This window comes from Quercus lobata, chromosome 2 (assembly GCF_001633185.2).
Source record: "Quercus lobata isolate SW786 chromosome 2, ValleyOak3.0 Primary Assembly, whole genome shotgun sequence".
Classification (NCBI taxonomy): domain Eukaryota; kingdom Viridiplantae; phylum Streptophyta; class Magnoliopsida; order Fagales; family Fagaceae; genus Quercus; species Quercus lobata.
In genome coordinates, this window is record NC_044905.1 from 10,670,676 (window position 1) to 10,690,895 (window position 20,220).

Here is a 20,220-nt window from a genome sequence, read left to right on the forward strand (position 1 = left end):
ATAAAACTATACAGATTTAAAACCTAATAGATATGACAATGAAGATTATTGGTGGATTTCAAAAGAATAATAAATTAATTTTAGAAATTTATGTGTGTAATGACACATCAATTTATGAAGATTATGTAGTAAAGTTTGCAGTATACCTATACCATCACTCACTTTATAGTCTTCGTGATCATAACTCTAATAGACGATTAAATTATTTGTGATAGTTGCGAGCTTTCTACTTTGGAGCTAATATTGTCCTTCAAATTATGATGCATAACCTCTTTTATCTTAGGCTATTGTTGGTTGGTATGATGGAAAATACATAAAATATAGAAAACTAGAAAAAGTGAAAATTGTTATTTTTTTCAGGAGTGTTTTGTAGAAGAGATAGAAATGTTAGAAGATAGGAAATGTATGTAACTCCCTTTTTAGTGGATCTTTAGGTTAAGTAATGTGTTAGACTTGGTGAGAGAGTGTAACTAAGCGAATGTGTGTGAATGGAAATTTTTCCTCGCTTTGCTTGACCCGCCCCTCCCTGCTTCGTCCCATACGGGTTTTCCTCATCTCGTAAAGGTGGTGGGGCAAGGATGGGGTGAGATTTTAGTCCTGCACCATGGGATAGATTAGAGATGAATTTATACTTTTTAGACCCAACCCAACCCGCCCCGCATTGATAAGGGTTAAATTATAAAATTTTCATACCCTAAAACCCTACTATTTAAACAAACATATTATCAGCTTATTTTATTTTACACAATAAGGTTTTTTTTTTTTTTTTTTTGCTCTAGCAAGGTTGGAAATAAGGTACCAATTTTAACATTTTCTTTTGTCTTTATTATAAACAAATTTATATACTATTGAATCATTGATTTTGTATTATGAGATTTTTGTTTTTGTTGTGATATTGTCTTGTTAAACACTTTAATAATATTATCTATTTTTTGCTAAAAATTAGTCTAATTTGATGGGATAAATTTATTTATAATTTCAAGTATATTAAAAATAATTGTAATAATTGTGGGCAAATTAACAAGAAGTGGAGTTTTATGGAATGGGGCAAGGCTTCGCGAGGCTCCAAGGAGCGGGGATGGGGTAAGAAACTTTTTCCCGTAATGTGAGATGGGGTCAGAATGGGGTAAGAAAAAACCATGCGGGGCGGGGGTGAAGACCCCATCCTTCAAACCCGTCTCACCCCATTGTCATCTTTATATGTGTGTTTAGCAGTTAGTTTGTTTTTCCAAAAAAAAAAAAATTGTAACTTTCTTATGTTTAGTTGCGAGGAAAAAATGAAGGAAAGAAATAACAATTTTGTATTAATTTCTATTCTATCACTATTATAAAAAATATATATAAATTTCTTGTAGTAATTAAAATTTTATTACAATATATGTTATATTAAAATGTTGTGTTAAAACATAAATATTTGGATGACATGAGAGGGGCAAAATCGTAGTTGTCCACATCTTCCCGTTTTCCCTTATCTTTTTTGTCCTATTTGGGGGATTAAGGCTGCATTTGAATCGGCTTCAAACCAATTTCAGAAATCAATTTCCGGAAAATGCATGCGTTTGGCTGTCACGGAAAACATTATTTTCCGGAAATTGATTTCCTGTTGACTGAAATTTTCACTTTGACCACGGAAATGAATTTCTACCTTCATTTTCACTTCAATTCATTTCCGTGGTCTTGCAAAACGCAGAGAGAGGGAGAGAAAAAATAGAAAACACAACACGAGAGCGAGAGAGAAAGAACAAAAAAAAAACAATCGAAGAACACAACAGCCAACGAGCGAGATCAAGTGCGGAATAGATCAAGCCTACGAACGAGATCAAGCCAACGAACGAGATCGAAGCCAACGAGCGAGATCAAGTGCGAGAGCTCCGATCGATCCAGCCACCCAGAGCTCCGATCGCGATCTCCGCTTCGATCTTCGCGCGAAGCGTCGATCTTCGCGCGATCGCGATGCGTCGATCGCGATCGACGCATCGCGCTGCCGATCGGAGAGATCGCGATCGCGCGGACGCGTCGATCGCGATGTGCCGACCGCTCCGATCACGATCGCGATCTCGCCTTCGTTTGTCCGGATTTGATGATTTTTTTTTCTGGGTTTTGTTTGTGTTTTGATGAATAAATGATATTATATAATCGTTTGGTAACCAAGAAAATGTGAGAAAATGTGAAAATGTGTTTTCTATGCTATTTTCAAGAACACAATCAAACATCAGAAAATATTTTCCGAAACATTTTTTGAAATGCAACCAAACACATGAAAACATTTTCCTTTTCGGAAAATAGCATTTCCGGAAAATAGAATATTTTCCGAAAATACTTTTACACGAACCAAACACAGCCTAAATTGTGGGCCCGGATGGAAAAGGAAAAATACCATTCATCCCTGTTTACCTTCCTCCCAATTTTCATTCTTGCAAAAGAGATGAAGGCAATAGTTCAATTTCTTTCCCATATCTAAAATACCCTTAACCAAAGCAATAGTTTAATAATTTTAGATTTCAACTTGTGTTAATTTATTTCAAAGAGCGAGAGTTTTTTATTTTATTTTTTCTAAGGTCCAACATCCAATAATTAGTGGTAACGGAAATTATTTTATATAGTGTCACATGCTTGTGACGTGCCTGTTTTATAGAGTAAGCTTAGGCGATACTTTCCATAATAATAGACCAAACCGCAAATTTTTTTGATGATATATAATTATAACTTTACACGTGTCATCATAAAATCAATTGTTCTGTAATTTTATAAAATGGGTTCAATTAATGAATATCATTAGCGTGTTTGTTAGTAGACAATTTTTAAAGAGTTTTAATACCACTTTTATGATAAATATAAAAAATTATCAAAAAAATTAGTATTTTTTTTCTATAAAAAAGTTTCTAAAAATGAACCACTAACAAATATCATTACGACATCTGTGTTAACTCTTTTTTGAAAAACTTCTTTACAAAAGTACATTAAAAATTACTTTACGCTTTTTATAGGAAGGTCACAATGAAGAAATTTAAATAAAAAAAAAATCACATTGGTGCTCTCTCTTTTTCCATTTTAGCTTACCAAAAGTAGAAAGGGATTTTAGATTTTATTATTATTATTATTCATAGGAAAATAAATTGTATTTCATGAATAAACTAAATGAAAAGTAGCCGCCGAAATTATCCTTTTGCTTGAGTTGTCACCTCTTTATGTATCCAAGTGTAATGTAGTAGGGAAAAATAAATAAATAAAGCAGCAATTACAGCTAGAAATTCTTAACAAAGAACAGGATAGTGCAGTAGCACTGAACTTTCAGTCTCCATATACTACACTCCAGTGTTCTCCACTCATTGTTGTTATTATTATTTTAACATTACAAATCAATAATTTTTCATGGATTAACTAAATGTGGACCAATTGAAACGTCTTGGAAGGTAGCTATTTTAGAATTTTAAACATGGGTAATGGAAAGAACGTACGAACAAAAATGAATCATCAACAAAAAGTGATTCACTCGGTAGGGTAAATGGGCCATGCCATTTTATATAATCCAGTTTTTAATAATATAATAGATTTGATATTGTTTCAAATTCTTAATCAGGTCTGGGATATTTCTTAACGTCAAATAGACTGTTTTTCTTTAATGTGAAGGACAATTATTCTCCTCAATATGAAGTGAGTTTCTTCAAAAAGTAATTACATAGATTTTTGAAGTTGAAAGATAGTTGAGATTTGAAAAAACTTTTGGTGAATAAACAAGTTTCGTTCGAATCAAGAGAAAGAGGGCAGGGGCATGTGTGTGGTATAAATAAGACCTAAGTTTAGGCTAGGTTGTATATCTTAACATATCAAAAGAGATTTACAACGGCTTATTAACACAAAGAATTTACTGCAAACCAATGTAAGATTCACAATAAAGACTGTAGTGTTTTGAATAGACTCGCACCAACATGCTCAATGTGTTATTATGAGAGACCATTTAGACGAGGGATATGTAAGATACCTTCTCAATTTTTTCAATGGGATGAAATTTACCCAAACAGAGAAAATAGTGCTAAACTTGATGAAAGTTAGGCACTCATAAGACGTAAAATTTGAAACTAAGACATAAACTTCACCGTAAAACCTATTTAGGATACAAGGACTGCAAAATATTCACCAAATCACTTAAAAAACAACCAATTAACCTCAATACATTTACTGCAATTGCATTCAATTCTCTAAAAATTAACTTGTAGATGGGGAAAGAGACAAGAGCTTGAGATTTGATCCCTTAATTTCGCAAATATCCTTTTCAATAGTTTATAATTCTATTAAACTATATACGCTATATTATTCTCTTATTTAACTTCCTTCTCTTCCTTCTCTACAAGCTTTCGTTCCACTCCTCTCTGTCTTTCTCACCATTACCTTTCCTCTTGCTTTAGCTACCTCAAACTCACTGTGACAAACAGATGAAGATCCAGTGTGATGTCTGTAACAAAGATGAGGCCTCAGTGTTCTGCATCGCTGATGAGGCAGCCCTCTGTGATGCTTGCGACCACGGCGTCCACCACGCCAACAAGCTCGCCTCAAAGCACCAACGCTTCTCGCTTCTCCACCCATCTTCCAAAGAATTCCCTATCTGCGATATTTGCCAGGTAATACCCACAAAACCCTTTGAATAGTTACAGCGGGGGACGTGGATTTGAATCTTGAACGTCTTTGTTGGAAACAGGAAGAGATGCCAGTTGAGCTTCATGAGTATTTGTTGGGTTTTTATTCATGAATACGTTTGAGTAATGGGTTTGTTTGTTTGTTTGTATTAACATAGGAGAGGCGAGCTTTCTTGTTCTGTCAGCAAGACAGAGCTATTCTATGCAGAGAGTGCGACTTTCCTATCCACACAGCCAACGAGCACACCCAGAAGCACAATAGGTTTCTTCTTACTGGGGTTAAGCTCTCTACTACCTCAGCTCAGTATACACCCTCTACAGCTGCTTTAACCAAAGCTTGTGATTCTGTTCCTGATCATCATAAATCTCAGCCCTTGATCAAGAACTCTGTTGCTACTGCTGCTGCTGCTCCTCTAGCAATTCCACAACCACCTATTCTGACCAAAACTACACCACCGACTATCACTACTAACAACAAGAGTGCTGGTGAAAATTTTGTAGCAGACCAAACAAGTAGCATATCAGAGTACTTAATAGAGACCCTTCCTGGCTGGCATGTTGAGGACTTTCTTGATTCAAATTGTGCACCCCCAGGTTTCTGTAAGGTTTGCATTGATTCCCTTTATCTTTGGTTTCAGGTTCTTGAAAAAAAAATATATGAATTACCCAAATATTCACTGATGATTTTGTACTGGATCTCTAGACTGGTGATGGTGTAATGCCGTTTCTGGATGCTGATCTTGAGAGCAATATGGAATCTTTCTCATCAGCTGATATGAGCTTTGGAGTTTGGGTCCCACAAGCACCAGTTCCTGCCGTGTGTGCTCCACAAATGGCTGCAGGACAAGCTGGATTCAAAGAGATCATGAAGGATGGTACAAACATTAAAGCCAGCAAAAGGTGGTTGGATGATGGATTCACAGTTCCACAAATTAGTCCTTCATTCACTGGCTCTAATAACAGATCTTGGAGGACCTTCTGTTAGAATCAATCAAAAACCTCCAAATCTTATCTTTTCAACAACATCCAATTAATTTTCCTGATTTGGTTTGAATGTTGTTTTTGTTTTTGTTTTCATCACTAGTTTTAGTTTCTTCTCCACTTTGAGTATGTCCTGTAACCCAACCCAGGTTCAGCTTTCATCGTTTTTGTCTCTCTAGCTTCCGCCTTGTGCTTGTGAATGCAAGCTTCATTGTAAATTACCATAGAGATCACTTAGCTCTTTGTTTGTCTTTCAATTTGCTGGCATGTAAAGAGTGGCAGATATTTTTGATTCTCATGTTGAATTTGTGGCAAAATTATGATTGAATATCTCTACAAAGTACAACCTATTACAGAATTTCAGATAAAGGACAATTTGTCTTTGAGATAGACCAACGCTAGACACGCTTTTTGTTTTTTCACAATCTTTTTTAACAAATTATTAAGGTGGTAATTTTGATCAGAGTAATATACTAATATTACTATAGTTTCATAACCTACTTCACTCTTATCTATTATGTACTAATCATTTTAATTACTAAAAATATTATGGAATTTTTTTGTTTCATAAACTTATTCATTCTTTTGATAATTACTAAAGGGCAGAATTTATACATGTTTTCTTAGATATTATACATTAGATACAACACCTATGGAATTGGGTCTATATAAATTTATCCATTTCCAATTAGAATTTAGTATAAGAAAAAGTTTATAACACAAAAGTTATGTACTTTGTTTAAATTTGATTGAAAAATCTAAAATACAGTGACAAATAACTTTGGGGGAAGTGACATTAGATTAGAGGTAACACTCATTTGCACTTTTGGTCGGTTGAAGTACTGCATATATGTCTTTGAGATTTGAAATTGTAACGTGGGATGGAAGAAGATGACGACGAACGGTGGTGGTGAGAACTTATCTGATGAGGAAGACAGGAAGAAAAGGATTCAGCTGAGCAAAAAGGCATGGTCTCCTTTTGTCTTAATGCAGATTTTTTTTGTTCTTCTCTTCTGTGGGGGCTGGGGACTAGTGCAGCATCGTTTTCGGTTCCAAAATTGAGATTTTTGTTGGGTCTCGTTAGTTTACTATGGTCCAGCTAACGCTTTCAACTGCTAAGCTCAAAACCAGTAAGTCATATATGACCTTGCAAGTATGGGGATGGTATTAGGTGTTTCGGATACATGCATCTTCACACTCACATGAGGGTGGGCTCTACAAGTGTGGAACCTACCTTCATGTGAGTAGGAGAATATATGCATCCGAAACATCTTGTATTTTCTCGCAAGTATGAGGATATGGATTCAAATAGTAACAAGCTTCACTATTACACGAGTTATTTCACTTTACTCATGAATAGGGTTTAAGTGGGTTGGGAACAATTATAACTACACTCGCAAGCTGCAAATTCTATGTCATAACTTAATGTAGATCTTAAACCGATTACTTGGCGTCTTGACTCTTGACTAATTGCTTTATAAACAAGGGTCATGTTTTGAGTTATACTTAAGACACCTGATTTTTTTTTTTTTTTTTTCTTTTTTGAGAAATAAAGACACCGAAATTAATATGGGTAGAATTGAAAATTTTGGTATCACAATCTCACATTAATGTATTGATTTGTTCACAACTATCTCATTAAGAGTAACCACCGTTGATTTTCAAACATTATTTATTGCGGACGAAATTGAAATCGGGAGCAAAGAATTATAGGTAAGTTTTGTGTCAGATTCACATAATTATTTGTTTCTCTTGGCTGGTCTAGTAACATCGCAGTGAACGTGATTGAGAGAGTGACGCCCAAATTCTAAAAAGGGTATAGTAGAGATGGTACTTCTTGTAGGGTCGAGTATGAGAAAGAGAAACGAAGAATAAAAGCCGTGCTTAATTGGATTCACCCTAGCCTCGTGTTCATTGTTTAGGAATTCGAATGCTTCAGTCTCACCCTAGTCCACCGCACCAAAGTGAATTGGGTTGGGACCAGACGTGGGCATGGTCATGGGTCGGGCTTGGTCTCTACCTCTATATATATCTTTTTAGTAAAAATTTATTTAAATTTTAAATTTTGTTAACAAACATTTCAGGCTCACTAGCTACTATCACTTTTTTTTGTGTCTATTCATTGATTATGTCTTTTGCTTTCGCAACTATTTTAAATAATCATAATTCTGTCAATAGATATCTATCCCTCATGCGTTTCAGTCTAGTACTTTTTTGCATCATACTTCTAAATAGAGTCTATTAGAAAGAGTTAAACGTAAACTCTGGTTAATTTTTCAGGCACAAAGGTTACAGTATTTCTTAGGTGTAATAGATCATTATATCCAGGAAGGCAAGCGTCCAAGTTATTGTGAGGGACGAAATTTTTCTTAAGAAGTAAGGACATAATGTCAATTAAACACTAGCCTTGATGAATTTCTTTTTCTATGTTCTGAATCCGATTGACTTTAATTAACTCATTCAATTTTACTCAATTTTGATTCATGCAGTAATATAGAATTCTAGTTTACTGAATGTATACTATTTATAGATTTACAAATAGTAGTTTAATATATTTAACAATATCATTTTATCAGTTTTTTTGTTTAGAGGTGGGTTTTATTTGGCTCAACTAGTAAGTCATTTGTTGTTGAATAAGAAATCTGGATTCAAACCTCATCTACTCTCAAAACCAATTGGTGTTTTAATTTAATGATAAAAAGTAAATATCATAAAACTGGGACATCATAAATTAAAATTCTATCATAAAGATTTTCTTTAAATAAGACTCTCATTAAAAAGAAAAGTCTCCATCCAAAGGGGAAGAAGACCCAAAAGAGGATAAAGGAGATGGGTAAAGACCAAGTTCGAGGCCGCCCAAACCGACAAGATTATAATCAAAGAAAATAAGAAGATTTAGGGAATGGGAGGCTACCCAATTTACAAAAGATGTCTATAGCTAGAAAAGACTTACTATCAAATACAATATTTACAAGTTCCCAATCAAAAACAACCTCAGGCTAAAGAAGAGCCAAGATAACAGTAAAAAAAGTTGCCTTTGAATTCCACCTAACAAAAACAAGGCATCCAAGCTTTAGTGATAGATAAATCTAAAGACTCCTAATCGTATACCAAATTTCACAACTTATTAAATTTAACGATTATAAGTGGTGGACACTTTTTGCCCACTACCTACTAAATTTTGTCAATCACTCACAAATCATAATAACACAAGACAGCAAATCATGAAATTAAGTGGCCAAATGATTGTGTTGGTAATATTGTTGTTTAATGATTGCAGCTCACAACCAAACCAACAGAAAATCTTTTTGGGCCTCACCGAAAGGATGCTTCTAATGTCATCTCTATCAACAGCAGTGGTAAAGATTCCCTGAGCTCATGCTCATATATATTTTCCACTTTCTGAATGTCCTACAGGCTATAAGCCTATAACCCAACCCAGGTTCAGTTTTCGTCGTTTTGTTTCTCTCTCTGGAAATTACGGAGCTATTTGCTTTTCATTCAATTTGGTGGAATTCAAAGGCAGATATTTTGAGCATCACGTTGAATTTTTGGCAAAATTATTTCTATCTTTTTTGATTTGATTGAATAATATTTTTACGAAAGTACATCCTTATGCACCACTTATTTGCACCTTTTGTTGGATGATGTATTGCACGTGTTTCAGATTTGAGATTATTTGGTCAAAGAAAAAATAAAGATTTGAGACTCTCAAACATGGTGAAAGTGTGAAAGGTTGGAAGAATATGATGACAATGGTGGTGGTGGTAGTTAAAACTTACCGTATGACTGTATCAGATAAGGGAAGAGACTGTAAGATAGAGAGAGATCCAGATGGGCCAAAAGGGATGGTCTCCTTTTGTCTTAATGCATAATATTTCTTTCGTGGGGACTGGGGACTAGTGCACCATCATTTTCCTTTTCCTTTTCGATTCCAAAATGGAAACTCTGTTGGCTTTTATTGTATAGTATTATGGGTCCAACTAGTAGCTTTTATTGCTTGTAAAAAACACTATTTTGTTAGGGATATACTGTAATTCATTCCACAATTATTTTTTAAAGTCGTTAAGAACTTAAGAGAATGATAGACAATCTCTTTTATTTAAACTTACTACTCACACAATTATATCTATCACCAATCCCAATTTGCAGTTCAACTAGTTGTAGTCATGAAATAAGCTGTGAAACTTGACTTTTTGGAAAAATATACTGATATGTCCTCACAGCTCATACATCATAGTCCTACATTCCTAATAAGGTTTCCACCTGGCACTCCCCTTCTTTTTCTTAGGTCCGTGGGATTTGTGCAAAGAGGATTAGGCATATTACATATTTCTACTCAAAAGAGAGTTTTTTTCCCCTTACAATATATGACAGAGAGAAATTTGAACCTGTCTTTTTCATCAAGAGAATATAATAATGCAACTGAGTTACATGACTCCTGCTATCACCACACCGATATCTCTATAATCTGTCTTTTTTTTTTTGCAGACGTCCATTGTCAAGGATGGAGCTATCATTGGACTAGGGGGGCAATCCACCCCCCCCCCCCCCCCTTCTCCACAATATTTTTTTTTTAAATATTATTATATATATTTGTACTAATTTTAGTAATTTTGTTCTATAAAATTACATTTTGTTTCTTTTAAACAATATCATTTATTCTTTTAAAGCGTAATGCTATATTCACAAACTTTAAAAAAAAAAATTTATAAAATGTTTTGGTAACAAATTCTTATTGGTTCGCATAATGGGTCTATCACTCACATCATTTTTTTATTTACCAATAAACACTCATTATATTAGTAATTTATAATTGTGGGGCCCAATAATCCGTGGGCCAGACCCATTTACTTGTTGGGGTCCAAAGGCCCAAGCCGAGGAAGGTAATGGCCCAGGCTCGGCAATACAAATACGAAGTAGCCTTGGGACACAGCCGAGGACGATTCAGTCCTCGGCATAACCGAAATCTCACAAGAGGAAAGGGCAAAAATGGTATAGAAATAACTTTGGAAAAAAATCTAAAAATATCTATAACATTTAGAAAAGGGTACGTTGGGAAATATAACGACCAGGGAAAGCTGCCCTTACTGCCATTCAATACTCTGCACCTGACAGAGCCATATTCTCCGGCTTTTACAACCACCCCCAACCACTTTGGGTATGGGTTGATGGGACAAGTATCAATCTTGAAAAATCGAACCCCACACGTGGACGTTGGATAAGTAAGACAGGCTAGTATAAAAGGAAAAGGAAGCAATTCGGGGAGGGGCATGGGAAAAATGGCCAAAAATCAGAGCCTCCCAGCCCGCCTCCAGGAGAAAGACTCCAGGGGCGAAGACAACTTAACCATGTATGGATATCACGAAAAACCCACCGCCTGGTAACCAAGGCCTAGCCTTTCAAACCCACGCTCTACAAATGATATTGTTTGGACATTTTTACATGCGAACCCAACACTGTTAAGGTTCGTTCCAAATCGTGTCCTTACAATTGGCGCCGTCTGTGGGGAGGCTTGTGTGTTGACATAGGCGGTAGGTCGAGAGAGTTCCTGTGTCGTTTCTAACAGCTGGTTATAGAGTTCTAGCGTAAAGTTCCATTAGGGGCTATGATTCTTGACTAGGGGCTACGCTTGGTAGCGTCAATCGCTTAGATGGCTCTAGGGGCTTGGCCGAGGAGCTAATTCCCCTAAAGCCAAGGTCCCACGCCAAAAACTGAGTTTTGGACAGAACCAAGGTATTGTATGGTCCTTGGACTCAAACCTATGGGGAAACCAACTACTTGGATGAGAAAACTGAGTTTTGGACAGAATCAAGGTATTGTATGGTCCTCGGACTCGAACCTATGGGGAAAACCGAGTTTTGAAAGAAAAACTGAGTTTCGTAAGGTCGGCTACTTGATAAAAATTCTAAGTTACTCAGTCCTCAGCTCAAATACCATAAAAGGTTAAAGCTATTAAAAGCGTTAAGAAGATGGTGAAATGCCCTACTATTCAGCAACCTGGAGGGGCTGTTCATTTTGTGGGTTGCATGTCTTCGGATGGTTACTTCCTACACCGCATCGAGCATTCAGTTGTCATCTCGGCTATTTTTGGGGTAAGTGTTATTTTCGCAAGTCGGCATTGTTGTGCCAAACAACTCTATTAAAATCATGGCAATATCTTATCCTTAGCAAGAATTTTGATCCTAAGTGTCATTAGCTCAAGTCTGTATTGTTGTGCCGAATAGCATTCGTAAGTTCATAGTAGCGCCTTTTTCTTTGATAAGGGATTTCGGCCCTAAGTATTGTGCTCTAAGGTCGGCGGTATTGTGCCAGGCCGCCTTCATAAGCTCATCATGATGTTCCTTTCTTTTTCTTCCTAATAAGGGTTTCAACCCTAAGCATCACTTCTTCAATTCAGTAGTATTAAGCCGAATAATTTCTATAAACACAGAGTAAGATCTTTTTATTAACCAGGATTTCGGTCTTAGTCATCGGTCAAAGTATAAAAATAAAAAGAATTCACAAGATAGTATGTTTATTCACGGCATAACCATTTCGGAAATAAAGAGATTGAATGTATGAAATAAAACAGTAACAACTTTTATTAAAATAAAGAGGTATTACAACGTACAAAGAAGGGCTTAAACAAGCCTATACAGAAGGTGAATTACAAAAATAATAAAAGAAAAACAACAACAATATAAACGGTCCGATGTCTTTTCAAAACTCGTCTCCGAAGTCTTTCCAAATTCTGCCTTGGTAGCGCCCATATTGAGAGAAGGACCTTCTTCAGAAGAAGAGGGAGGAGATGAAGAGAAAGAAGGAGGAGAAGAAGAGAGAGGAGAAGAAGAGGAAGAAGGAAAAGCGCCAGGATGGATCTGGCGGTGGAAAGAAGAAGAAAGAGAGGTAAAAGGAAGCACCAGTGAAGGAAGAGAGGAAGAAGCGGGGACACTTGGTCCCTGCGTCAGTCCTGACTCCTAACACGCTGGTGCCATGTTAGTTACGCTCATAAGAGAGCGGCTGGTACTGATAATGGGTGACCCCAGCTCAGTCACGTCGAAAGTTTGACGTGACGAGCCCCTGCTTCGGATTTTGGCTAAAAGAAAGGTAAGAAGGATCTTGAGTCTCCACCATCCTTGCCCTGACCGAGCCATTTTGAGTCTCATAAGAATATGGTGTTTCTGGGAGACATACGATTCCTCCATTACTTATTCCTATCTCGGACGTATCACGATTTAAGGTGTAACCAGCGGGTAAAAGTAAACTCTGGAGGGAGTCTAAGGGTTTCAGATTTTGGGAGGATTAAAAGGGTTCGTGTATGGGAGAAAATAATCTCTCGCTTTTTCTTTTTATATGAGGGGCGAGGCGGAAGGTATTTAATATGTTCAGATCTCCAAGGAAATCTGTAAACAAGAATATGCCCGCTCCACTTCCCCACACCATCAATAACCGTTAAATTTGAATGGTCTCGTAAAGGGAAACTATTAAAGGCATGTTTTGGATAGCCAAACGGCATGAGCGCGTCGTGAATAAATTTAGAGGAATGTCTCGTAGATCGGTACATTTCCTGGGCAGACGAAGAGACGTCAACATTAATGAAGGGCTGAGTTGAACGAGCTATAATAAAGGCTTGGTATTATCAAAACCCTCCTCTCCAACCAAGAGGTTGGACAGCAGGGTTTTGAGGGGCTATTGTGGGGCCCAATAATCCGTGGGCCAGGCCCATTTACTTGTTGGGGTCTAAAGGCCCAAGCCGAGGAAGGTAATGGCCCAGGCTCGGCAATACAAATACAAAGTAGCTTTGGGACACAGTCGAGGACGATTCAGTCCTCGGCATAACCGAAATCTCACAAGAGGAAAGGGCAAAAATGGTATAGAAATAACTTTGGAAAAAAAATCTAAAAATATCTATGACATTTAGAAAAGGGTACGCTGGGAAATATGACGACCAGGGAAAGCTGCCCTTACTGCCATTCAATACTCTACACCTGACAGAGCCATATTCTCCGGTTTTTACAACCATCCCCAACCACTTTGGGTATGGGTTGATGGGACAAGTATTAATCTTGAAAAATCGAACCCCACACGTGGACGTTGGATAAGTAAGACAGGCTAGTATAAAAGGAAAAAGGAAGCAATTCGGGGAGGGGCCTGGGAAAAATGGCCAAAAACCAGAGCCTCCCAGCCCGCCTCCAGGAGAAAGACTCCAGGGGCGAAAACAACTTAACCATGTATGGATATCACGAAAAACCCACCGCCTGGTGACCAAGGCCTAGCCTTTCAAACCCACGCTCTACAAATGATATTGTTTGGGCCTTTTTACGTGCGAACCCAACACTGTTAAGGTTCGTTCCAAATCGTGTCCTTACAATAATAATAATAAAAAAGCTTGTGTCTCTAGCATTTTCCTCATTTTAGTGACCGTAAAAAAAATATATAGATTTAAAATCTAAAACAAAATATATAAGAAAAATGGCTCAACAACAAAAACAACCCTGCCCTTTAAAAAATTCTAAGCAAAAATAATTTTGTTCTTATCCACAAAAAATATATATATTCAACAGCTAAGTAGTAGCAAAGTAAGAGATTGAAACTGTAGCACACAGCTAACAATAAAGTCAACCCCTCTAACCCAAAGTTCTGGCTCCATCCCTGTTCGTTGTACAAGTCAGTCATGCAATCAATTAAGGCGTAAATACACTTTTGATCCCTACATTTTGGGTCATTTTTTGATTTGGTCCTGTATGGCACCAAGGTCCTAAGACCCAGATGGGCCTTGGGCTCAGGCCCAATGGCACGGCCCCATCACTCTAAGCTCTGCTTGAAACTACCTTCAAGAAATACGAGCTTTGAACCTCGGCCCCTAAACTATGCTCGGCATAAATTTCCCGAACAATCAATGAAACCTTGTCCAGACGTACCATAGGATGCTCGGCAGTTCGGGGAACATCACTACCGAGCATATTCACCTGAGTTGGAACCAAGTTCCAAAGCCATAATCGCTGCATTCCACTCTCACCTAAACATCCACTTATAACAGATAATATTGGACCTTCAATTGCACTAACAATAGCAGTAATCATGATCTCCTCACTAACTTAAAGCTATAAATAAGAGAAGTTGGGGAAGAAGAAGGGGTTTAGAAAAAATGGAGAAACAACAGTCATTTAGGAAGGGAGGAGGGATATTACTTTGAGTTTCTGTGCCGAGAATGACCCAAAATAGGAAATCCTAAAACCCACTTTATAAATAAGTTGTGAGCCCAAGTGAGGTTGAGCCCAACAGTCTCATTTCAGGTGCGCACAGGTCCCTAAATTGATTTTGCTGTTAGGTCAATTCCTGATTTTTTTAAATCGTTTTTAAATTGGTCCCTGTCGCCATCCAAGTAACAGAATCCTATTACGTAGCAGACAGAGTGCCCTGATTGCTGACATAATGCTGACGTGGCACTGACATGACATTAAAATATTATTAAAAAAATTATTTGGCATTTTTCAATGCCAGGTCAGCATTTTAATTTTTTTTTTAATTTCTGATAAAAAATTTCAATTTAAACTGAAAAAATTCAAAAAAAAAAAAACTTTATAGTTTTAAAGATTGAGGAAATTTTTTTTTAGAGCAATTAACACTATTCACGCTCTATGTTGGCGTTTTTGTGTTTGTGTTTGTGTTTGTATCTATTTCATTTTCTTCTTTCTTTTAAGATAAACCAAAAAAAGTAAAATCAAAACAAAAATAAATTAATAAATATCCCAAACAACATCAGCCAGATGCGTATTTATCGTGCTAAAAAACACAAATTAGTTTGTGTGTTTGTGTGGCATTTGTCTCTCTTAGTCTATCTCTCTTGATATGAGACGACTTGCTCTTAGATTGAGTTGGCTGAAAAATATCCCAAACCACGACTGAGAAAAAGAAGAGGGAAGAAGATCGGCCCAGAAGAATTAGAAGTGGAGATCGGCCTGAGAAAAAAGAAGAAGAAGAGGCAGAGGAGCAGACTTTTGCTTGTTTGTGTTGTTTGTGTTTGTATCATTCTTTTGCTTCTTTCTTTGTCAATCTCCGACTTTTTTTCTCTCTCTAAACCCGAATCCCTCTTCCTCTCTCTTTTGATTCATGGGTTTTGATTCATGGGTTCATGGGTTTGTGGGTTTGATTTTTCTGGGTTCATGGGTTTGATTATTTGCTAAGAAAATCAATAAAAGAAAAGAAAAAATTGATTATTTTAATTTTCTGGGCAAGTTTTCATCTTCTTTTCTGTAGAACATGAAGAAAAGTTCTGGGTTCACCTGCATTGTTCTGGGTTTGCATTTGTTCTGGGTTTGCTCTTGATTCTGGGTTTTATTTCTTGTTTTTCTGGATTTGTTGGAGATTAGATTTGGTTGTTGGATTTGGATTTGGGTTTGCCAGAGATTGGATTGGTTGTTGGGTTTATTTCTTGAATTTTTGGGAAGAACAAATTGGTATGTTCTTATGGGAAAAAATAATGAAAGTAAAAATGATAATAATAATAACAGATTTAAGGCCAAAAATAATAATAATAATAATATGAAAGTAAAAATTTAAAATGCTGACCTGGCATTGAAAAATGCCAAATAATTTCTTTTAATAATATTTTAATGTCATGTCAGTGCCACGTCAGCATCATGTCAGCAACCAGGACACTCTGTCTGCCACGTAATAGGGTTCTGTTACTTGGATGACAGTAGGGACCGTTTTAAAAAATTAAGGACTAACTTAGGAGCAAAATCAATTTAATGACCAAATCGAGAAATGGTCTAAAATGTAGGGACCAAAAGTGTATTTGCGCCATCAATTAATTATTATTATTATTTATTTGAAAAAAAAAAAGAATTTAGTTGTTATTGTGGTTCCATTTTTAATAATTAAATTTGGGCCAAAAAAAAAAAAGTTAAGGGAAGATATACAAAACCTCCCGTGTCTCTTCCTTAAAACAAAGAATCTACTTAAGGTTTTTTGTGTAACACTCAATCCATTTATAGTATTATTTTATAAGCAAGCAATAAATGTGTAATACAGTCCTCTGATGGACTACGTCACTTGTTTACCATTCTACTAAAAAATTCTCACTTGTTTAAAATTGCTGAGTCAGTAATTAGTTTCTATTTAAAAAATTTTCTAACTTGGCAATTTTAAACAAGTGAGAGTCTTTTAGTGGAATGATGGATCACGTCACTTGTCCATCATGAGGACCTTATAATTTCTCCCTCTTCACATGTATTGTTTTATGTGAATATACAACTCTAAATATGGACATGTCATTACACAAGCAACTCACTGTTTATTTTCACAAATATTTAACAGTTTATACATAAAAGCAATATGAGACAAAGGTCAAGTGTTATATTCAAAACCTAGGTGTTTTACATGGAAACCACATGGGTTTTCTAAACTATCCCCACCCCCCCCCCCCCCCCCAAAAAAAAATTTTAAAATAACTAGAGTGAGTAATAGTTTTTGGTAAATTTTTTAATTTATTTTCCATTTATTACCCTTTCTTCAATTAAAAAATAAAGACACATTTAACAACAGGGGTTCTCTTAACATAACATTATTTCAAATCTATATCTATATAATAATATCTAAAAGTTGAAGTGCAGAATTTATTATTACCATTCCCTTGTTGAGCAACATCAGTGTAACATTTCGGTCCATTCAGTCCACTTTAGTGCATTTTATTTGTAAAATCTATTAGTAAATAATTAAATGAATTAATTTAATTATTTTGTCCAAATCTATTAGAACATGAAGTTACTTAAGCTTTTTTTAAAATTAATATTAATCTAACAGTAAGTTCTTTTAAATAATGCATCTTATGAATGTTTGGTTTTAAATTTTAAATAGTAAAAAGAACATTTAAACGATAACGTTTACTAACTAAAAAATTTACAAACTGACATGATTAGTTAGTTACACATCAACAACATAATAAACAAATTCCTAATTATTTTGTAGTGATATAATATCTAAAAACTAAAGAGTAACATTTATTGTTATTACACTCCTTTTGAGCCAGATCAGCATAGTATTTCGGTCCATTAAATATAATTCGGTTCAATCTGTTCCATTTGGTCCACTTCTGTCCGATTTGGTCCGTTCGGTCCATACAGTCCACTTAGGCTCATATGGTCCAGTTCAGTCTGTTCAGTCCAATGCATCTCAATTCTATCTGTTTAGTCTACTTAAGTCCATTCGGTCCATTCAATACAATTTGGTCCATTTGGTCTATTTCGGACTAATTGGGCCTTAAATTAATTTATTCTTTTTGTAGGTTTTCTTTTCAATTTTGAGTTCAAAATTTTATTTTTTTGAACTCAAATTTTTGGGTTGAAAAGTATGAAATTTTATTCTATTTGGGCCAAAATCTTTAGTTTTAGGCTTAAAAATACAAACAAAATAGGCATTATAATTTAGAGATATGAACCTTAAAAAAGTAATAAAAATGATAAATATTCAAAAGAATACCTTAAAATTCCAGTTTCAATAATATAGACATTATACTATTATTTGGAAATAAAAAATATATTACAATTCTAAATAATTTAAATTTAATATAACATGTTACCTGTGTTATGGGATGAGAGAGTAGATTTAAAAAAATATATTTTTTGTAGTCAACTAATTATGGTATATTTAAATAAATAAATAAATAAGTCTTTTTAATAGCATCTTATCCATTTATATAAAACAATCATATTTAGAAGTGTGCATGGATCAAGTTAAATCAGAGTTGAGGTAATTCCAAACTAACAAGATCTTTGTGAGGAGAAATCTCCAAACCAACTCAACTTAGCTAGCTTGTAGGGGTATTGGGTTTGGTTGGTTGGGTAGTCAGGTTGTGCTTATTTAATCAATCCTAATAGAAAAATTAATTAAGTTTTCATTCAACCATTTAAAGTCATTATTCAATATAAATTATCATTATTTACTCAATTGCATGGTTTTAAAAAACTGGTATAGTCAAAGAACCGAAAAAACACCCGATTCCCACTTTTTATCGATTCTTGATCTATTTTTTCTTTTAAACATTTAGACCCTATTTGGTACACCCACTCAAATGCATGTTTACAATTTTTAAATAACATTATACGTATTTCTATACACTTTTTCACCCATAGCCACAGGTATTTCCATATATGTTTTCAAATACATATTTTCAATTTTTAAGTATATATACCAAACACCTCCTTAATAGCGTGGTCGGGTTACGTGGTTGAAAATTTTGTCAACCCAACCCAAGCTTCAAAAAAAATACTTAGAACTCAACCTGAGACGTTAAGTCAAGTTGGGTTAATCTACGTGAGTTCATCGATTAGTAGATTGAGTGCATGCCCTTAAATTCCTAATCTAGTTCTCATCTTCCAACAGAATCAAAATTTTCTTTGAAATACAATCAATCGCCATACTCACTTAAAAGAATATAAAGTTGGAACGGACCAAGCACGACTTTGTAGACATAAAATATAAGCCTAGAGTCTCCACATGACATGCATGAACAATATGCACGTTTTTTCCCATCAAGAAAATCCATGGAGACAAAAAATAAAATATAAAATCAAGCATACAAACAAACCCATTTATTTATTTTTTTTAAAGAATATCTGAAATCCAAATCATCCCCAAGGACCCCAACCCAAGATTCTTGGAATGGAAAGAAAAACACTACTCGTCATAGTATGCTTCTGTAATATTTGAAGAACTCAACTACGAGAAATAATTCAGAATTGGAGAGGTAGCAAGCAAATCAGGACCGTCGACAGTAAGCCTTGCACATATGTTGGCAATCATAAAAGCAAGGTCCACCACAGTGAAGTGGGCAATCCAATCTCATGCCTCTACACCTTCCTCGACCCATGCATTGGGCAAACTCTCCTAGCTTATATTCTTCCTTCTTGTTCATGCCTACTCCTCCTCTTCCCTTTCTTTTACCATGTTTTGGTTGTCCTCCACAACCCCATTTATACCAACCACCCCCTCCACCTCCACCCCCCCATCCCCATCCCCATCCCCATCCACCACCACCACCTCCTCCACCTCCCCTCCCTCACTCTCCCCTCCCCTCCTCTCCCCTCCCCACCACCTCCACCTACCACCTCCACCTCCACCTCCACCTCTCTATAATATGCACCATTATATCTATTCTTTTTGTTGATTTCAACTTCATTGTAGGTTTTGTTCCATCCACCTGTATCTTCATTTCCTTGAAGAGCTAAAGAAGTAGTGTTGCTTTGAGAATTGGCCGTGCCATTTCCTATCTCATCACCTTTCATCCCAATAACACCAATGGCAATAAACAGGACAACCCATGTAAACCTTATTGTATGATTTGTATCCATACTTTTGGACGTCCAAATATGCAACTATGAAGTAATCGCCACAAATAACAGCTTATATATATGTTAAGTGTAGTGGCATTGCCAGCTAGACATTTAGTCCACTTAATCCAGAGATCACAAATATAAAACAAAGAGATGCCTTTGGTCTCACTTTGTACCCCACTTGTACAATTGCATTAATTAACTCAAGTTGCAACCAGCAAGAAGCCTAAAAAAAAATTGCTCATTCTAAACTACTTGGGAGCACCGATCCTTGCCCACTCATGCGC

At 35.8% G+C, this 20,220-nt stretch overlaps 1 protein-coding gene and 1 pseudogene across 1 annotated transcript; one reads left to right on the forward strand and one right to left on the reverse strand.

The window, feature by feature from the left end:
* The first annotated feature begins 4,313 nt into the window (after positions 1 to 4,313).
* Positions 4,314 to 5,913, forward strand: LOC115977826 (B-box zinc finger protein 21-like). The gene is made up of 3 exons (XM_031099851.1): positions 4,314 to 4,619; positions 4,793 to 5,239; positions 5,338 to 5,913. Exons 1-3 carry the CDS (start codon positions 4,434 to 4,436, stop codon positions 5,617 to 5,619), a joined length of 915 nt encoding a protein of 304 aa, XP_030955711.1. The 5' UTR covers positions 4,314 to 4,433; the 3' UTR covers positions 5,620 to 5,913.
* Positions 5,914 to 19,340: 13,427 nt separating this feature from the next.
* LOC115959222 lies at positions 19,341 to 19,951 on the reverse strand (annotated as a pseudogene).
* Between the last annotated feature and the right edge of the window lie 269 nt (positions 19,952 to 20,220).

Excerpts from the sequence above, each read along its gene's own strand:
- LOC115977826 (XM_031099851.1), top strand. The coding sequence starts at position 4,434 with ATGAAGATCCAGTGTGATGTCTGTAACAAAGATGAGGCCTCAGTGTTC. Across the intron at positions 4,620-4,792 it reads CTATCTGCGATATTTGCCAG|GAGAGGCGAGCTTTCTTGTT; the intron begins GTAATACCCACA and ends GTATTAACATAG. Across the intron at positions 5,240-5,337 it reads CACCCCCAGGTTTCTGTAAG|ACTGGTGATGGTGTAATGCC; the intron begins GTTTGCATTGAT and ends CTGGATCTCTAG.